At 46.0% G+C, this 19,159-nt stretch overlaps 1 protein-coding gene across 1 annotated transcript in view; it reads left to right on the forward strand.

Moving 5' to 3' along the window:
* The first annotated feature begins 9,017 nt into the window (after positions 1 to 9,017).
* The window catches only part of TTLL6 (tubulin tyrosine ligase like 6), a 37,085-nt gene continuing 26,943 nt past the window's right edge, over positions 9,018 to 19,159 (forward strand). Inside the window, 6 exon segments of the mRNA XM_007465229.1 lie at positions 9,018 to 9,072; positions 16,207 to 16,217; positions 16,686 to 16,882; positions 17,748 to 17,788; positions 18,777 to 18,895; positions 19,033 to 19,150. Of these exon segments, the coding sequence (XP_007465291.1) occupies positions 9,018 to 9,072; positions 16,207 to 16,217; positions 16,686 to 16,882; positions 17,748 to 17,788; positions 18,777 to 18,895; positions 19,033 to 19,150 (541 nt within the window).

The raw sequence follows: 19,159 nt of genomic DNA on the forward strand, positions 1-19,159 counted from the left end.
GTGTGTGTGTTATAAATATGATGTTTCTACCTCCAGATGATATTATCAAAATTAATTTGTAAAAGAGCTCTATTTAATTGACTTAAAAGTAAGCACTTACAAATCAAATATTTCTACATGTAATGAAAAACTGACCCCAATTTTTAAAGGATCACATGATCTAAGATTAATCTTTAATGAATGAAAACAAGTTTAAGTTATTGGTTTTATTAATACAGGCATGTCTTTGGAGTCATCAGCATTAAGTATAATACTTTTAATGTGCCTGGGTTTGCTGAAAGTCAATAAACTTATGTTCTCTCTGTTATAAAACTTGTCAACAAGAAAATTAACTTGGTATGATGATATTTTCATAAATAATAAAATAGAGACAAATAGGATAAGAGTTTTTAGGTGATTAAGAATAATTACATTTTAAAAAATTAATTAATTAATTAATTAAAAAATTTTATTTATTTATTTTTGGCTGCATTGGGTCTTTTTTGCTGCTCGTGGGGTTTCTCTAGTTGTGGCGAGGGGAGGCTACTCTTTGTTGCAGTGGATGGGCTTCTCATTGCAGTGGCTTCTCTTGTTGAAGAGATCAGGCTCTAGGCACACAGGCTTCAGTAGTTGTGGCATGCAGGCTCAGTAGTTGTGGCACATGGGCTTAGTTGCTCCATGGCATGTGGGATCTTCCTGGATCAGGGCTCAAACACGTGTCCCTTGCATTGGCAGGCGGATTCTTAACCACTGTGCCACCAGGGAAGTCCCGAGAATAATTACATTTTATGGTATGTCTATTTTTTTTTTTTGGCCACACCACGCTGTTTGTAGGATCTCAGTTCCCTGATCAGGTCACAGCAGTGAAAGCCCAGAATCCTAACCACTAGACCACCAGGGATCTCCCTGGTATGTCTACTTAAAAATAGGTTCTCCAGATTTTTGGGTTTTGCTAAATTAATTTAAATAATGGAACTCATTGAATATCCAGATCATTTCCAATTAAGATAAAATACTAAAACAATTGCTAAGCAAGTCTAAGTTTACCTACTTTGTCTTCTTAGATGTTTGGGTTTATTGGAAGAGAAAATGTATGTTTCTAGAGGTTTGGAAATATATTCATAAGTTCACCAATCAGGAAATGTTGGTATGACAAACAGTTTACAGTTGCTTGCTTCTTGGTTTCTTAATCTAGCAACTGAGGTTTTTTAAGGGCTAAAAATTATAATACATATGTAATTAAAGCTACTAGAAATAATTTGGGAAACATTTCAGTATACAAGGAAAATAGGTGTGTGTTTTAAGTAAAAGAAGGTATGAGTAGGGACTTCCCTGGTTGCAAAGTGGTTAAGAATCCAGCTGCCAATGCAGGGGACATGGGTTTGATCCCTGTTCCAGGAAGATCCCGCATGCCATGGAGCCACCAAGCCCGTGTGCCACAATTACTGAGACCACGTGCTGCAACTACTGACGCCTGCGTGTGTAGAGCCCACGCTCTGCAACAAGAGAAGCCACCACAATGAGAAGCACTGCAATGAAGAGTAGCCCCTGCTCGCCGCAACTAGAGAAAGCCTGAGTGCAAGAACAAAGACCCAATGCAGCCAGAAAAAAATGGTATGAGGAATGGAAATGAATTTTGTTAAGGGAAAAGAAAGTAATTTTGTCCTAAAGTGTCTCAAAGGGAGATATTAAACTAATTGGGCTTATTTGGTATGTTAAATTACATGGGAAGCATTGTCAAATAAAAGGTAACATTAAGCCTCCTTTATGTTATGCCTATATAAATATATATTATAAACGTTCCAGAAATTATATGAAATTCCTGGAAGTCTTTTTTTTTTTTTTGGCTGCTTCAGGTCTTAGTTGTGGCATGTGGAGTCTTTGTTGTGGTGTGGGAGCTTCTCTCTAGTTGTGGTGTGTGGGTTTTCTCTCTCTAGTTGTGGCATGCGGGCTCCAGGGAGCGTTGGCTTTGTAGTTTGCAGCATGCGGGCTCTCTTGTTGAGGCGCACAAGCTCAGTAGTTGTGGCTGGCGGGCTTAGTTGCCCTGTGGCATGTGGGATCTTAGTATCCTGACCAGGGATCGAACCTGTGTCCCCTGCATTGGAAGGTGGATTCTTTACCACTGGACCACCAGTGAAGTCCCTCCTGGAAGTCTTATATGTCCTCACATAAAAATGTCATTAGTCATCAAAATTGAGGCTCACACTAAAGGGACTGAACCGAAGTATTAGGGAAATGCTCTAGCTGACTTTCATACAAAGGCAACAACAACAGAATCTGTAACGGTTATGGCACGTGTAGATAAAGTCCATTCTGCTTTTGCAAAAATGAACCCCTTGCTGTCAGACTTTTGCCATCTTGATGTCTTTGTAACATGACAACAGTCTGCTCCCAAATCAGAGAAATTAAGATGGGTAAACAATAGCTGTAAACTAAACAGTTTACAGCTATGGGAAACCCAATACAGCTGCTTGGCTCTTCCTGGCTCCCTGGCAACCCCCTTTTTGTTTGATGGGTTAAAGCCTTCCCTTGCTGCAAAGCTGACATCCTCCCAAGGACAAAGAAACTGTTAGAAAATGTATTTTCCATGTGGGGTATGCTTTCCACAGTCTCCAGTGATCAAGGCACCCACTTCACTGGGCAAATCATAGGAGTCTTCTTTTTATCTTTTATTTTTTAAAATAAAATTTTTTTATTTTTTATTTTATTTTTTATTTTTTGACCATGCCACATGGCATGCGGGATCTTAGTTCCCCAGCTGGGCATCGAACCCGTGCCCCCTGCAGTGGAAGCACAGAGTCCTAACCACTGGACCTCTAGGGAATTCCCAATCATAGGAATCTTAAAAAAAACCTTACAAACTTCTTAAAATTATTACTGTCACTATCATCCTCAATCACCAGGCATGGTCAACAAAACTAAAGGAAAAACTAAACTCAAGCAGAACAAAAATCAACTACATGGGATTTGACTAATTGGTAAATATGATTATGATTTTTGTGACTTTTTATCTGAAATACTACTGGCTTTTGGACTTCCCTGGTGGCGCAGTGGTTGAGGGTTCGCCTGCCGATGCAGGGGACACGGGTTCGTGCCCCAGTCTGGGAAGATCCCACATGCCATGGAGTGGTTAGGCCCGTGAGCCATGGCCGCTGAGCCTGCTGTGTCCGGAGCCTATGTGTCCGGAGCCTATGCTCCACAACGGGAGAGGCCACAACAGTGAGAGGTACCGCAAAAAAAAAAAAAAAAAAAGATTTACGATCAAAAGGGGGAAATAACGGAAGAAATTTTCACCTAGAGGTATGGGGCAGTCATTCTGGCTTATAGATGATTTAAGGTGAATTTTATGCTAACTAATACATACTGTTTGTGGCCTATCAAACATACATTATGCATCTGCTTTACTCATCAAAGAAAAGGGGACATTGACCAGAAGTAAAGAATATCCATGTTAAAAATAAGGTTCCTGGGACACCAATGCTGGTACTGTTCTGATGATAAGACTCCCTTCCCAGGTGCTAAGGCCATACTGACTTGCTGTGTACATGTTGATCTGTTTTTTTTTTTTTTTCCTGGAAACCTTGAAGGAATGTATCCCTGACTTGTTTGATGTTCTTTGTTCTGACAAGATATAAAACTGTGCTGAAAACCATGCTTCTCCAGAGCAGTTCCTCAGAGTTATCTGAGAGGCTGTCTCCTGGTTGGCTCAAATACAACTCTTTTATATTCCTATTATAGTTTGATTATTGATTATTTGTGTTGGCAATTCTTTTTATCAGACAAATTGTACTGCTTTTTTTGAACCAGCTGAATGATCTGACTATCTATCTTCAGTGAATAAGTTAAATAACATCTTTAACATGCATTCACTTTTATATCAGTATGAGTCATGGTTTTACCTTTTTTTGTTTTGTTTTGTTTTTTAATTAATTAATTTTATTTTGGGCTGCATTGGATCTTTGTTGCTGCTCACAGACTTTCTTTAGTTGCGGTGAGTGGCAGCTGCTCTTTGTTGCAGTGTGCAGGCTTCTCATTGCGGTGGCTTCTCTTGTTGTAAAGCATTGGCTCTAGGCACCCAGGCTTCAGCAGTTGTGGCTCGCGGGCTCTAGAGCGCAGGCTCAGTAGCTGTGGCCCACGGGCTTAGTTGCTCCACGGCATGTGGGATCTTCCCAGACCAGGGCTCGAACCCATGTCCCCTGCATTGGCAGGCAGATTCTTAACCACTGTGCCACCAGGGAAGCCCTGGTTTTACCGTTTTTGGTGAACATTCTCGTAGTATTTCAAAATTTTAATGCAAACAAATACATGTTTGACATAATTATAGTCATAGCCTTTATAAAATTATTTTTCACTTACTACTATTAGGTAAAAAACTTTTTTTTTTTTGTGGTATGCAGGCCTCTCAGGCTCAGCGGCCATGGCTCACGGGCCCAGCCGCTCCGCGGCATGTGGGATCCTCCCGGACCGGGGCACGAACCCGTGTCCCCTGCATTGGCAGGCAGACTCCCAACCACTGTGCCACCAGGGAAACCCAAAAAACTCTTTTATACTGCTGTAAAACTTCATAATGATTGGTTTTTTTTTTTTTTTTTGGTTGTTGTTACATAAGTGATTCTACCATAGTTTACTTCCCCATTCTCTAAACATTGAATATTTAGGTCATGCATTAAACAAACTTTATTTATTTATTTATATTCTTTTTTGGCTGTGCTGTGCAGCATGTGGGATCTTAGTTTCCTGACCAGGGGTTGAACCCATGCCCCTGCAAGTGGAAGCACAGAGTCCTAGACACTGGAATGCCAGGGAATTCCCTAAACAACTTTTAAAAAGCAAAGATTCTGGGCTTCCCTGGTGGCGCAGTGGTTGAGAGTCCGCCTGCCGATGCAGGGGACCCGGGTTCGTGCCCCGGTCCGGGAAGATCCCACATGCTGCGGACCGGCTGGGCCTGTGAGCCATGGCCGCTGAGCCTGCGCGTCCGGAGCCTGCACTCCGCAACGGAAGAGGCCACAACAGTGAGAGGCCTGCGTACCGCAAAAACAAAAACAAATAAAAAGCAAAGATTCTACATCTATTTAACTGCTTTGTAATTCTTGAATTTGACTATCATTACTATTTTTACCCTATAAAATGAGAGCAATGTGTAAGTGAGAGGAATCCCTACTATATACCCATGTCACACACATAAATATTGTTTGGCCCACCAAAAAGAAGTGTTGGTGGGAAATGAGTGTTCCAAGCACTTTGAAGAAAAATAAAAAGGCAACTTTGCAGAGGATCCTTTGCTACATGCAGTGCACTTATAAGTGCATGTGTCTGGGTGTCTCCCATGGCACCCAGCAAACTGCCTTTTGCACATAGAAATTGTTCAAGTAATGTGCCTGTTATTTCAGCTGCAGTCAGGGCACTTTCTATGGAACTTGTTTCTAAGACCATCTATGGCAAGAAAAGGGTGCCCTAAAAACAACCATGAATAGCTCCTTTCAAGGAAAGCTGTTTTCCCCAGAAGGCAGAGGGAAGATAAAGAAGGACAAGATAAAAACAGAAGCCTGGAGAGCTTCCCTGGTGGCGCAGTGGTTAAGAATCCGCCTGCCAATGCAGGGGACATGGTTCAAGCCCTGGTCCGGGAAGATCCCACATGCCGCGGAGCAAGCCTGAGCACCACAACTACTGAGCCTGCGCTCTAGAGCCCATGAGCCACAACTACTGAAGCCCACGCAACTAGAGCCCATGCTCTGCGACAGGAGAAGCCACCGCAATGAGAAGCCCGCACACCGCAACGAAGAGCAGCTCCAGCTCGTGGCAACTAGAGAAAGCCCGTGCAGCAACAGAGGCCCAACGCAGCCAAAAATAAATAAAATAAATAAATTTAAAAACAAAACAAAAAAACCAAAGAAAACCCAGAAGTCTGGAAGCTCCATTGCCCTCGTCAAGTAACCCCATTCCCAGGGTCTCTCTCAGCCCCACCAGATACATACCAAAATGGGAGACATCAAAAGAGGTGCTGGACAGCAACTTCTGTTTCTATTTCACCAGTAACAGTACTAAGAATGTGTGAAGGAAGGAGCCGGTCTCTATGAAACCCTGCAAGGCCTTGGCCAAGCCACCATATTTTTCTGGGCCTCACTTTCCTCATCTGAAAACAAGAGAAATACCAGGGTCTTTAAGATCTCTTCTGATTTAACAAGACTTCTGATTCTGCGATTGCACACAGTTCTATAACATTCCCTAATACATTACAGCATTTCAACTCCCTATTTCATCCCTGGTACAAATACCAAGACTTTCTTTTGACTGGCACAGGAAGAGAGCGCTTCTAGGCGGGAACTTGGTTCAGGGGAGCAAAAGCAGGACTGTCTCTTTTTTCATTAATTACTTAAAGGAAGCATCTCAAACTGAGCAACAGAGTGTGTGTCAACTGTAAACAACCTTCTGAGGGTTTTGTTATTGTCTTACTATTTATTTAGTCAGGTGGGTGCCTTAGGAACAAAAAGTGAAAACAAAAGTTTCAGAAACCCCTCACTTATTTGTCATGTGTATTTTTCTGTTTCTGGTTTGTCTGCTACAAATCGCTGTTGCTCTCTGATTTCCTGGCTGTCACTCTCTGGCCCTGGAGAGGATGCCCAATGGGGTCGAAGCCTGCTTTGTTTTACAGTGGGGGCAGCTCTACTATTCACCCTGTGTTTGTTCTTGTCATCACCCCTGAAAGGACAGCAGTGCCAGGCTCTGGCCTATTAGCTCCCATGCAGCCAACCCTCTCATAAATAACCCGTTGTCAGGGATTTTAATGGAAGCCCTCTGGAAGCTGTAAATCTTTGCAGCTCCCTCCTGCATCCTCTCCCTCATTTCCATCACAATATCACTCCACAGGAACCAGAGACTAAAGTGTGAGCTTGCCAGAGCAGATTGGTAGGACACTGGGGAAAGAAAGAGGCAGGATGGGGGAGGGGAACCAAGCTGGGACAGTTGGTCTTAGGGAAGCATCTGCTGAGTGACAAGTCGATGATGGTCACCTGGGTCCTCGAGGCCCTGGAGAGGGGGAAGGGCAAGGTGGCCTAGGACCACCTGGAGCGAAGAGGGAAAAGGGAAGAGGGAAGAGGACAGGATGGCAGAGAGTTTTCTGGAAGAGCAGCAGATGGGCTGCTGGTTCCACCTCGGGCCCTACAGTGTGAATTTAAGAACCACGTAGCAGGATTTCAGTGTCTGCTTCGGGTTAAGCTATGCCTTTGCCTCTATCCTCCTGCCTGGGCAGATCAGCAGGTAAAGGGGCAGTGTCCTGTGTTGGCAGGAAATCTTTTCCTCTACCAATTTAGGTCTGAAAGGTAACAGTTTATGTGCATACGAGAGCAGTCCCCCGATAGCTAGGAATTAAGGTTATACATCAGTTTAATAAGGGTGTGGGGGGGTGTTCAAGGCTTCAAAGGATGGAAGGCTCTGATGAGACTTATTTAGACAGTTTTTTTGGAATATCCGTGTATCCCGGGATGGTGCCTCCCTGACTGGAGGTCTCCCTGGAGGGGTGGGGGTGTTGCTGAGTTGTAACTGCTGGCTCTTGTAAACCTCTGCATTATTCAGATAAGGGAAGTTCAGATAAGATTTCTTTCTGCATCTGCTGTAGCTCAAATGTTTCCACCTTAAAGTAAAAACCATCCTGAAGGGTTTTTTTTAGTCCCTTCACCTGCTGTTTCTCCAATATCTTATCACAGCATAGCATGAAGTCCTGGGCATAGTCACTGACCAGAATGTTCCCAATGAATCGGCTAAAAGTTTACATACTCTAAGAAACACTCCTGGACTAACTCCAACATGCTTCACATCAGAGATGTGGATTTTGCCTCTTCCCTTAGTTGTTTCGACTACAGGTTTTCTGAGATGGCCTTGTTTCTCCTTTTTACATGTCTCCCCTCAACTGCTGGAAAAGAGCTCTACCCTCAGGAGAGAGTAATGATCCAAATCTTACATAAATCTTACTCCTTGGGACTAAATGATTTTTTTTTTTTACAGGAGCAGTTACATTTCAGTGGCATCAAGTTAAGCATCTGGAAAAATTTCAAGAGTGAAGAGGAATGGACACAGGCAGCAAGACTCCTCGGCTCAATCCATAAGGGAGTTTCTCCAAATCACTACGGTTCAAGACCTTAACATCTATCCTTTGTTCAATCTTTCACCAATCCCGACTCAACCCAGGCAGAAACAGCCCTACTGGCTGCCAATCCTTTGCAGGCAGGACTCTGAGCTTAGACAGGTGGAAACGTTAGGAAACCACAATTATTTAAATCCAGTCACGACTCTCATTCTCCACCTGAGGACAGTCAAGGTGTTGCTTCGAGAAGCCAAGACCCCTGAACCCTGGGCGGCCCTCTCTTATTGGCCAGTTCAGTGCAAGGGCCAGGACCCCCCACACTCTGAGGAGATGTCATGATTCAATAAGCCTGAGCTGTTCATCACAGGTTTGTGATACCCATTTTACTGCTAAAGAAGCGAGGCCTCAGGTCACGTCACCTGCCTGAGGTTACACAAGCAACCTGAGATCTTGACTTAGGTCTCAATCCAGTGCCCTCCGCAAGGTGCCTCCTGCTCCCGGCTTTGGCTTTTTATCCTCCGCAGAGGCCCGAAGGGCAAGGCGCCCCTAGCTCGGCGCCACCCACGCCGCCGGAGCTCGGGAGGTAGACTTGCTGATCTGCGTTAGCCCGGACGTTCCAGCCGCGCCTGCGCACGACGCCCCGACGGCGCGGGTCCGGACCGACGAGGACGCGGGGGCGGGGCGGACCGGGGAGGGTGGGGACCTGCGTAGGGCGAGAGATAGTCGCGTCTCGCGCGCTGGGAGCGCGGCCCTGCGTCCCCGCGTCCTTGGCGTCTCCCGGGGCGACCTCGGGCGCTTCCTTCTCCGAGCGGTTAACTGGGGAGCGGGATGGGCGCGCATGTCAGCCTACCGCAGGGGCCAGTCGAAGGCCTGGAAAGCCCTATATGCAAATAGGAGGGCCGGGCGGACCCCAAGTTAGGAGGGGCGCTGGTTGGGGTTACGGGTTGTCTGGCAGCCAATGGGAGCGTGTCTCAATCCTTCGAGCAGTGGACCCACAGGTGTGGTTGCGAGCGGTACAGGTGGCAGAGCGGGGGCGAGACGGGCGAGTAAAAATCGCGGGTAAGAGCCCCCCAAAACACGGTGCTGTCCCCAGGCCGCGGCTTCCCAGTGCCTCCCCACTGAAAACCAGGTTCTACATGTCCCCCTTGGCCCCCATGGTGCCCAGTTCCCCAGGGCTACGCCCTCTGTCCTCCCTGGTGGCGTTCTGCCAGGTGGCAAAAGCCACCCGCACCGCACCCGCTTCCTCTCGGCTCCATAGCCCACCGCTTCTCAGCAGGTCTAGGTATCGCTCACCCCCTTCCACGCCGCATACTGAGTTCACTGCTAAAATATTCTCACACCCTTTTCTCATCCTCTAGACCCCCATGCCGGGACCTTTCTCGCACACCGACCCTTCTCTTCCTAGCTCCTTACTCCCCTCCTGTCCTAGCTTTTCTCCCGAACCCGGGTCGCCCATTGTGTGCACCCTCACTTCCTGACCTCCCTCGATTTCCCAAACCCGGTGCCCCCAGGGAGCAGTCCCTTAGATACAAGAGATCCTTGGGAATCGCACAACTCTCTCCACCTCCCCCTTCCCCATCTTTGGATCCTTCTCTTGATAACCTTTCTTCCTTTGTCTGGAGAATCCTTAACAGAAAAGACACTGCTGTTTTTCTTGGCAGCACAGCCCTCTGCAAATAACTTACCCCCTTTCCAGCCTCTTTTTCTTTCATTTCCAGATGTTATTTCTCACCCTCCTGAAGGAAAACTCTTCTAGGCTTGAGAAAAGTTCTTTGGGATATGAACCCTAGGGAAAAATATAACTTCCATTTGGGGATGACGCAGGAAGGGAGCTAACAGTTTACTAAGCACTGGTATGTGCCAGGCACTTAAATAAGTTATTTATTGTATACACCAATGCCACCATTATATTTTCATTTTACAATATAGCCCTTATTTTGAGCCAAACACTGCTTTAAGAGCTTTAGAAATATTAACTCATTTAATCTTTAAAGCAACTCCATGAGATGAATATTGTTATCTTCACTTTACTTATGAGGGAACTGAGGTACAAAGAAACTCAGTTACTCACCCACAGTCGCCCTTGTAGTAAGTGGTAGAGATGGGATTTAGATCCAGAACCATCTGTCGTTGTTAGTTATGCACTTCGTTTTGTGGAGAAAATGACTGGGCATGAGCCTGCTCTGAAAACTGCATCTTCCTGTCTTGCAGAATTCCTCAGTTTCTAGCAGAATAAAAGGTGGCATCTGAGTCAGCAAGATTCTTATTGTTCCCAGGGAATGTGGTCAGTCATTCTCAGCGCTTACTGGCAAAGCCCTTGAGTACTTGAGTGCCCCCTCCCCTCCCTTGTTAGTCCACATTTTGCTAAGGATCCCTTCAGGCCCTGTGCTGAAATTCAAAGGGTGGCTAGAATGAAAAGCCAGACCATAGAAGGCATCTTATTTTATCCTGCCTGCTTCGAAGCTCAATGCACTTTTCTGGATATGAAGCTTTTATCTTCCTGGTGATTCTGTAATGATGGAGAAGACAGGGAATGAGGGAGGAGATAAGTACTGGCTTCTTATGACATACTATGTCAAAGAGGCAAAGCTGAAAGCAAGATCCAGGGATCCTACCTCCACATCTTTTTTTTTTCCCCTATCTACTTCGACCTTTTCCAAGGGCTACCCACTGAAAGCCTTCAGAGGATGCTTCTAGGAGGGGAATGAGGACCAAAAGATGAGAAGGGGAGGGGAGTGCAGGAAAGCCTGTTATTTGGGAGAAGAGAAGGAAAGTCACAGGCTGGCACAGTAGGAAGAACTCTTCAGTGTCGTACGAATTCCTACAGACTGAAAGAAAAGTCTAGGCTGTGAAGGTCAGGGTGAAAAAACTTGGCGAAAACTTGAAACACTTAGCTACCAAATGATCCTTTCCTCCCATTTACAGAACACCCATATTAATTCAGCCTTGCAAAGGAAAGCACTAAACATTTCCCACCCTTCTGCAATACCCTTAGAGCCGAGAAGAGTGGTCAACATGAATAGTCCTTCAGAAGTGGAAACGAGTCCCTCCAAGTAACCTGCAAAGTGTTTGTTTGCATGGAGCCATCCCAGTGCTCATCCCCTCCCCCTGGTGGCCAAGGAAGGTCATTTTCATGCTGCCTAACCCGGCTTTAGTTGGCAGCCTCTGACTTGGAAGATCTCAAGATCAAATCCCATACGAAAATGGAAGGAAACATCAGAGTTTTTTCACTGTCTTAACTCTCCTACTTGGGGAGGTGAATTGAATGTGTCTCGTGTCATCAAGAAAAACTGAAGGTGGTATTTTCTATGTTTGCTACATATATTTGTACAACATAGTGTTCTTTTTTGGACTCCCCAAATCCCTTGGTCCACATTGCCTGCCCACCCACCTGGCATAATGGAAAACTATGTAGAAGGGCAGGAAGCTGGGGCTTTGATCCTGGCTCTGCAGACTTCTCTCCGGCTTTGTGCATGTCCCCTCCAGTAGATGGGAGGGGGGATTTCAAAACCTCTAAAAAGCAAACAGATTGAACTAGACACTCTCCAAGGTCCCTCCCAGCCATAATATTCAGGACTTCCACCAGAAAATGTTCTAATTACACTCCAAATAAGAGCCCTGGTACAGCATGGATACTGGTGAAAAGAAGGGAAAGAAACAGAGTGAATATAAATGCAAAGTAGAAACCATAGGGCTGGTCCCAGATTATGTCAAACCTGAGGGGACCTAGGCCCCTTGTTGGAAGTGGGAATTTAGAAGCACTTGGCTTTAAGGAAAACAATGTGGGACCAGCTGATTCTTAAGGGACTTAAGTCACCGAGACTGTTTCTGGGAGCTAAGAAGTCAGTTGCTTCTCTTTTTGGTCACAGTCATTTATAGGTGATCAACAGAGAGGAAAAGGCAGTGCGTGGAATATAGAGGAGAGACAGCTGGTGGGGTCAGACAGACATGGCTTCTAATCCCAGCTCTGCCTCTTAACCTCTCCATGTTTCAGCCTTCTCATCTGTAATAGAGGGAAGAGAGTATCTGTGATATGATGTTATGAGGATGAGATGAGACAGTATGTATATAAAGTGCTTTAGTGTAGTTAATACCTGTTACTTGGTAAGTAGGTTGTAAATTGTATTTACTATTATAAGTGAATGAAACTAAGTGTTCTAAGTGCCTGCTATATGAAAGGATGCAAGGTCGATGCTTTAAAAAGTGGTTTTTAGGGCTTCCCTGGTGGCGCAGTGGTTGAGAGTCCGCCTGCCGATGCAGGGGACGTGGGTTCGTGTCCCGGTCCGGGAGGATCCCACATGCCGCGGAGCGGCTGGGCCCGTGAGCCATGGCTGCTGGGCCTGCGCGTCCAGAGCCTGTGCTCCGCTACGGGAGAGGCCGCAACAGTGAGAGGCCTGTGTACCGCAAAAAAAAAAAAAAAGGGGTTTTTATTTTTATTTTTTAATGCTCACAGCAACGTTTCTATTATATAAATGGGGAAAAAGAACCTTAGTTAGGTGAAACTAGTTCATGCATTTATTCATCCTTCCAGTCCATTCATTCAAGAAGCATAGAAACCTCTGCTATGAGCCAGACACTGTGGTAAGAGCTGAGAATTTAGACATAGCCTCTTCCATCAGGGAGTTCACAGTCCAGGGCCACACAGCTGAGAATGATAGGTAGCAATTAGTGAGCACCTACTATGTGCCAGGCACTGTTCTAAGCACATTGTATTAACTCAGATGAATTACCTCATTTAATTCCCATGGCTGGGGCAGACCATTTTACAGATGGGGAAACTAAGGCAGAGGGCTGTTATGATAAGTAAATTGCCCGAGGTCACACAACTAGGAAGTGGCAGAGCAGGGATTTAAATCCAGGCAGATAGACTCCAGAATCTTGAGTTCTTAGCTACTTCAGTACAGCTGCCTCTTAGCAAGTGATTTAAAGCCACATCCCTGACTGCAGAGGCCCTTACACCGGGAAATATATATAGTATTTCAGGATGCCAGCAGCAGCCCCCTTCTGTCTTTTGTATTCTCCTTGAATCTGCCTTGTCCTTTGAATCTGTGGCCCCACCTCTTTTGATTCCCCGAGGCTGCAAGACTGCTTTTGAACAAATTTTAAGGCAGGAGAGGATCCCCCAGGTTAGCAGGGAGCAGTTGTTGAGACTGGGAAAGAGAGGTAGAGATGTGCAGGTGGAGGATGGGTAAATTCAGATGTCTGGGGTCAGGCGTGTAGCCTAAATGAGAGAGAAGTGATCTGAGGCATATGAAAATGTCCCCTCTCTCTTAATGCTACTATATGGAAGATAATAGCACAGGGGCAGCTGTCACTTGGCTCCTGAATCACGGAGACAATAGGGAAAGACAGGGACTGGGACAGGCTGGAAAATGGCTAAAGAGGGAGCCATTGCTCGGCCCTAGTTGATTGCTGGCATGAAGCAATGGGGACCTGCTTTTCCAAAGAGGAATGGAAATCTAGATTTTTATGAGAAATCTACATTTCCTAGTTATTGGCAGCTGTTTTTATGAGAAATCTACATTTCCTAGTTATTGGCAGCTGTTTTTATGAGGAATCTACATTTCCTAGTTATTGGCAGCTGCTTCTATTTTACAGCTATAACAACTACCACCACTACCGTGGCCCAGTAAACATTTCTGTAGGCTAGATTCAGGATGCAAGCCCTGGTAGGCAACTTTTTCTTTTTTGGCGGTACGCGGGCCTCTCACTGTTGTGGCCTCTCCCGCTGTGGCGCACGGGCTCTGGATGCGCAGGCTCAGCAGCCATGGCTCACGGGACCAGCCGCTCCGCAGCACGTGGGATCCTCCCGGACCGGGGCACGAACCCCTGTCCCCTGCACCGGCAGGTGGACTCCCAACCACTGCGCCACCAGGGAAGCCCGGTAGGCAACTTTTGAGTGAGCCGTTCTCTTTCAAGGGTTGGAGAGAAGCCAGAAGGATTTAGCCTTGTGGATGAAACAGGAAGGAGAGGCCTGGGAGAAGAGAAAGCCACCAAAGAGAAAGCAAATATAGTTACACGTGACACTGACTGTTGTCTGCCGTCTTGCACCTGTCTCGGGTGCCTTCCAAGAGGCTCTCGTGTCATAAGTAGCCTAGTTTCCAGGGGAAGACTGTACATGGCAAGACTGCCATGATGAACCAGCTCCTGCAGAAATATCAATACATGGGCTCCATCCCTTCCTTGCTTACGTGCCTGAGGCCCTCTTGTGCGAGAGTAAACAGAATTTGACTGTTTTTTGTTCTTCTCTTTGAGGCAGACAAATATAAACAGCCACGACTTGTTTATACCACTTGGGCAAGGATTCGAAAAAGGGCAAAGACAACTCACAACTCCAGAGGCCAAATTCAGGGTCAGTTTTCTCTCCTCAAGTTAACATTAACATTTAGGTAAACGGAGCCAGTCCTCCTCGAGGGCTTGGTAAACAGGAGCTGTTGTGGAGGCCACGGGAGGGGAGCTGGCCGTTTACCTGGCAGGAAGGGAGCAGCCCAAGGTCAAGATTTCATGTACTGTAGTCCTCTTGAGCTTTGCCAGGAATGTGCCTGTTCACTAAGAAAAACTGACTCACAAGGCACAGGTTTCATCGTTAATTGTGCTGAGCACAGCCCTTTCTCCCCCTTTTCCGGTGTCACCACAGAGGGCTTGGGTGTTAAGGGACAGCCCTCTTTAGCAAGAGAGAGAAACAAGTGGCAATCCCTGGCCATTAAAAAACTCTGCTCTCCCTCTGAGAAGTGGCTACAAGCATTCAGTGAGATCGTATATGTGACAATTCTTTGGAAAGCCTAAAGAATGATGCCCATGTAAGGGTTTATTATGAAATTATTCATAGGTAGCCTCTGAGTTAGAGCCCCCTTCCCCATTCTGGTTTGAGAAAGAAGCAGAGAGAGGTGGCAGGGTGTATTAATGTTAAAAAAAAAAACCTGGCCGTAAGGTATAAAAGTTGTCTAGAATTAGCACGGTTGGGTACGGAGGGGAGATGATTCCCAAGAGATTGTGTGACTCTGGTGAGCCTGCTATAATTGCACGTTGCTGGTGGTAGTCGAAATTGTTGGAATCCCTCTGGGAAATAGCATGGTGATATAAATAAATAAAATATCAGAGGCTACATAATTTTCATATTCATTAACTTAGTAATTCTAGTTCTGGATAAATATCTTAAGAATATAATCCTAAAGAAATACAAGCTCTTCTGTACGTGAAAGTGTGCATTTTAGAGCTATTTATGTAATAGCAAGATTGAAAGTAACTTACATTGCCAATAATAGGGCAATGGTTGGTTAAATTCAGACACGTTCCTTCAATGGGATATTATTACACAACCATTAAAAATTAGAACTATGTAAACTTTGTCACAACCAAAAGGATAGTTATGTTATGATAGTAAGTGGGCAAAAAGCAGATACAGAATTGTTTATTATGGTTACAATCATATAAGAATAATTATGCTTAGAAATTTAGAATAAAAAAGAATACACAGTAGGGCCAAAGTTGCTATGTTAGCTACGGGTGATTTCCCACACTGCCCTTTTCTGAGCTTCCTTTAATGTTATAGTATTTCAATGATAATAATACATTAGAATAAATTGTAATAAAGATATTATTAATATCTTTCTTCAAAGCCAAAGAGTTTGTGAGGAAAGAACAGGGTAAGTAGCAAGAAGAGAGAGGGCCTGAAATAGTGAGGAGGTTGGCGGGCTTTGGGGAAGTGAGGAGAGGAGGGGAAAGCACCAGAAGTTTGGCTTTATGGTCATAGGAGCCTCAGATGTGAAGAGGATATGAATCAGTTTATTGGGCCTGGGCAGTTCTGGGTACCCAAAGGCAGACTAAGCACATTCCTAAGGATCAGTGAAGCAGGGGCATTAAAAACCATGTCAAAAAATTTGATATTTGAAATTTCAAACAAACATCACAGAAGTCATCATGGGGACGGCGTGGGTGGGGATGGAATGGGAACTTTGCTGGACTTCCTTGTAGGTATTTTACAATTTGGTCTTGCTTTTATTTTGAATTGGATGGTGAGGGAGACACTGTAGCCTCTTCTGTGGTTGAGGTCTCTGAAGGGCTGCATCTGGCCCTGGGCTTGAATCTTGTTCAACCAGCTACGAGTCAGTCCTGCACTCATGAGCGCCAGTTGTGTTCACTCTCAGGCCAGCAGATTGTGGGAGGGAGGTTTGGTGCAGAGCCCAGATAGTTAACAGACCTCCTCAAAGCACCTCATCTGCACCCACGGGGACTAACTCCCTCAGCTAGGGAGGCTTAGGGCTTGGTTCTGAGGCTGTCTCCAGACACTCGCTCACTTTAACAATAAGATTGTTTATGGCGTGGTGCCATGCATAGCATCTCAGCTTGCTTCTGAAAACCCCAGGAGGGAAAAACCAAGGCCAGTGTTGACTGAATGAGTCCCGAAGGTCATAGTCATGGCAAAAGGTGGAATCAGATCCTTGCTGGAGCCTGCACCAACTGTGGAGGTGGCGTGGCATTTTATAAACTGTAACCTGCTGTCTGGTCTCTGAGCGCTGGTCCACCGCCCACAAGAGCAAGGGAGGGGGGTCCCCCTGCAGGTGGATCCGAGTAACTGCCACTCCATTTACCCTCTCTCCAGGGGAGGACCCGTGTTTCCCCCCAGAGCTTCCTCCAGGCAGGGGAGATGCTCCAGTGCCTGCTTTTGGAAGGAGAGGAAGGGACAGACTCAGAAGAGAGAGAGGACAGTTCCACAGGAGATTCAAAAGAAATCGTCACCCTGGCTTTTGTGAGAGAGAACACCGGGGCTCAAAATGGGCATCAGAATGCCCAGCAGCAAGGCAAGAAGAGGAAGAAAAAGAGGTTAGGACTGAAAGATGAGGAATGGGGATCCGTGTTGGTAAGAGCAGGAGGGACCTGGAGGGGGCGGGCCTCGGCTGCTAAGGAGTGGGTAAAGGAGAAACTGTGCGGAGTAAAAATCACACCACTTTTGGTTCATATAAAAAGAACCCACTATTGATAATCTGTTTTATAGAATCAAATAATGGTGTGTAATATAAAACCATGCCTGTCCTAATCTCATTCTATTTGTGTCTAGAATCCCTTTAAAAAATTGTGTGGGGAGAGATGATTGAGTTCCTTGTTTTAAGAAAGTACTTATTGTCCTGGGGATTTAGTACACTTTAAATGTAACAGAATCACACTGACTTCTTAGGATCTGACTGCAGCTTCCACATTCTAGTTCTTATTTAATATTTTGCCATACCTTTTGCTCCATTCTGGAGGGGGAGTGAATTACTCCTCAGACTGATTGATGTCTGAAAGCTTGTCTGCTTTCTAACTCACAGCTTCCCTTAATGGGGGGGCAAGAGGAGGGAGACCATGATTTTGGCCAAAAAGATGTTCACTTCCTGTTCCCGATGGGCCACTGGAGTAAAAGGATTGAGGAGGCAATAATGTTAGTATGAAGCTTCAAGCAAAATCAGCTATAATCACAATACAGAATTTCTAGCTCGGGGGCACAGTAACAGTACTCTGAACCCATGTTTTCTGTCACTGCAACCCTGGGGATTTGTGTCCTCAGTAACAGGGATGGTCAAACCGGGCTTAGTGTGGCCACTTAAGTATCAGGCAGCTCCATGTGGGACACGATGTTTCTACGTGCAGTCCCTTGTTCTGGCATGTGTGTCTGTCTCTGTCTTGGTGCTTTCCCCTTTCTCTTTTCCAGATGATTGGTGATCAATCTATCCAGCTGCCGATATGAGAGTGGTGAGCACCTGCATTCAAGGCACCCACCATGGGGACCCACTGGATTCCCCCAAAGAGTTGGGAAGGCTCACTCATATATTCTTTTTTCCTTTTTTTTTTTTAAAAATTATTTATTTTATTTTTATTATTTATTTTCTGACTGCGTTGGGTCTTTGTTGCTGCCCAGGCTTTCTCTAGTTGCCGAGAGTGGGGGCTACCCTTTGTTGTGGTGCGCGGGCTTCTCACTGCAGTGACTTCTCTTGTTGTGGAGCACGGGATCTACACTCATGGGTTGTAGAGCGCAGGTTCAGTAGTTGTGCCACATGGGCTTAGTTGCCCCGCAGCATGTGGGATCTTCCCGGACCAGGGCTTGAACCCGTGTCCCCTGCATTGGCAGGCGGATTCTTAACCACTGCACCACCAGGGAAGTCCACTATTTTCACTTCGAATTTGGGTGCTTTAGTTTGGTCCTGACTCTCCTGGTCACTGCAGGCACTTCTTTTTTTCCAGGCTCTTGAAGACATTTGAGTTTGTGTTGGAGTCAGCTCCCAGTTATTAAGATTAATAGGGACGGGGGAAGAGGGGCGTGATAGCATATATATGGTTTTGAAATACACTGCATAGTTTTTTCTGTCAATGTACCTTGCTAATTAAGCTTGGCTCTGGTGATGTTAAGGATTAGTTAATATCCCCTGAACATTCAGTGCTAGTGCTTGGAGGAAAGCCAGAGGCCTACTTCCTGCCAAGGGTGGGTGAAACATTCACCCCAGAAAATCTTCTGTGGAGGTCACTGGGCACAGACTGTGTTCTCCAGGAGCTTTCCACTCTCCGTGTTCCTTTCTCGGCAACGGTGTGTCCAGATGGGGCAAGATGGCTTCCAGTCCCAAGGAGCCCAGTTGTCTGGCTTCAGTGTACGGTCTGGGAGCACCTAGAAACATAACCTCCCCACCACGTGCTCCTCCCCCACTTCCCGGCTGACGGGCCTTTCTTTCTCCACCTGCCATGGCAGTGCGTAGGGCTGCCCAACAGTATGGCCTTCGAGAGGGAGGGGAAAACGACGACTGGACACTCTACTGGACTGACTACTCGGTGTCGCTGGAGCGGGTGATGGAAATCAAAAGTTACCAGGTATCTGGGTCAGAGCTGGTCCTCTGTGTAAGCGTGGCATCTACCCCATGGAGCCCCAGTCTTATGACTGTCCCCAAGGGGAGCTCATGGGTACTCCCATGGGCCCCCTTGTTCACGACTTCCGGCTTCCTTTGCAGAAAATCAATCACTTCCCAGGGATGACTGAAATCTGCCGCAAGGACTTGCTGGCCAGGAATATGAGCCGCATGTTAAAGATATTTCCAAAAGATTTCCACTTTTTCCCTAGGACCTGGTGTCTTCCTG

The sequence above is a fragment of the Lipotes vexillifer genome, unplaced genomic scaffold (genome assembly GCF_000442215.2).
Source record: "Lipotes vexillifer unplaced genomic scaffold, Lipotes_vexillifer_v1.1 scaffold591, whole genome shotgun sequence".
In the NCBI taxonomy this organism is placed as follows: Eukaryota; Metazoa; Chordata; class Mammalia; order Artiodactyla; family Lipotidae; genus Lipotes; species Lipotes vexillifer.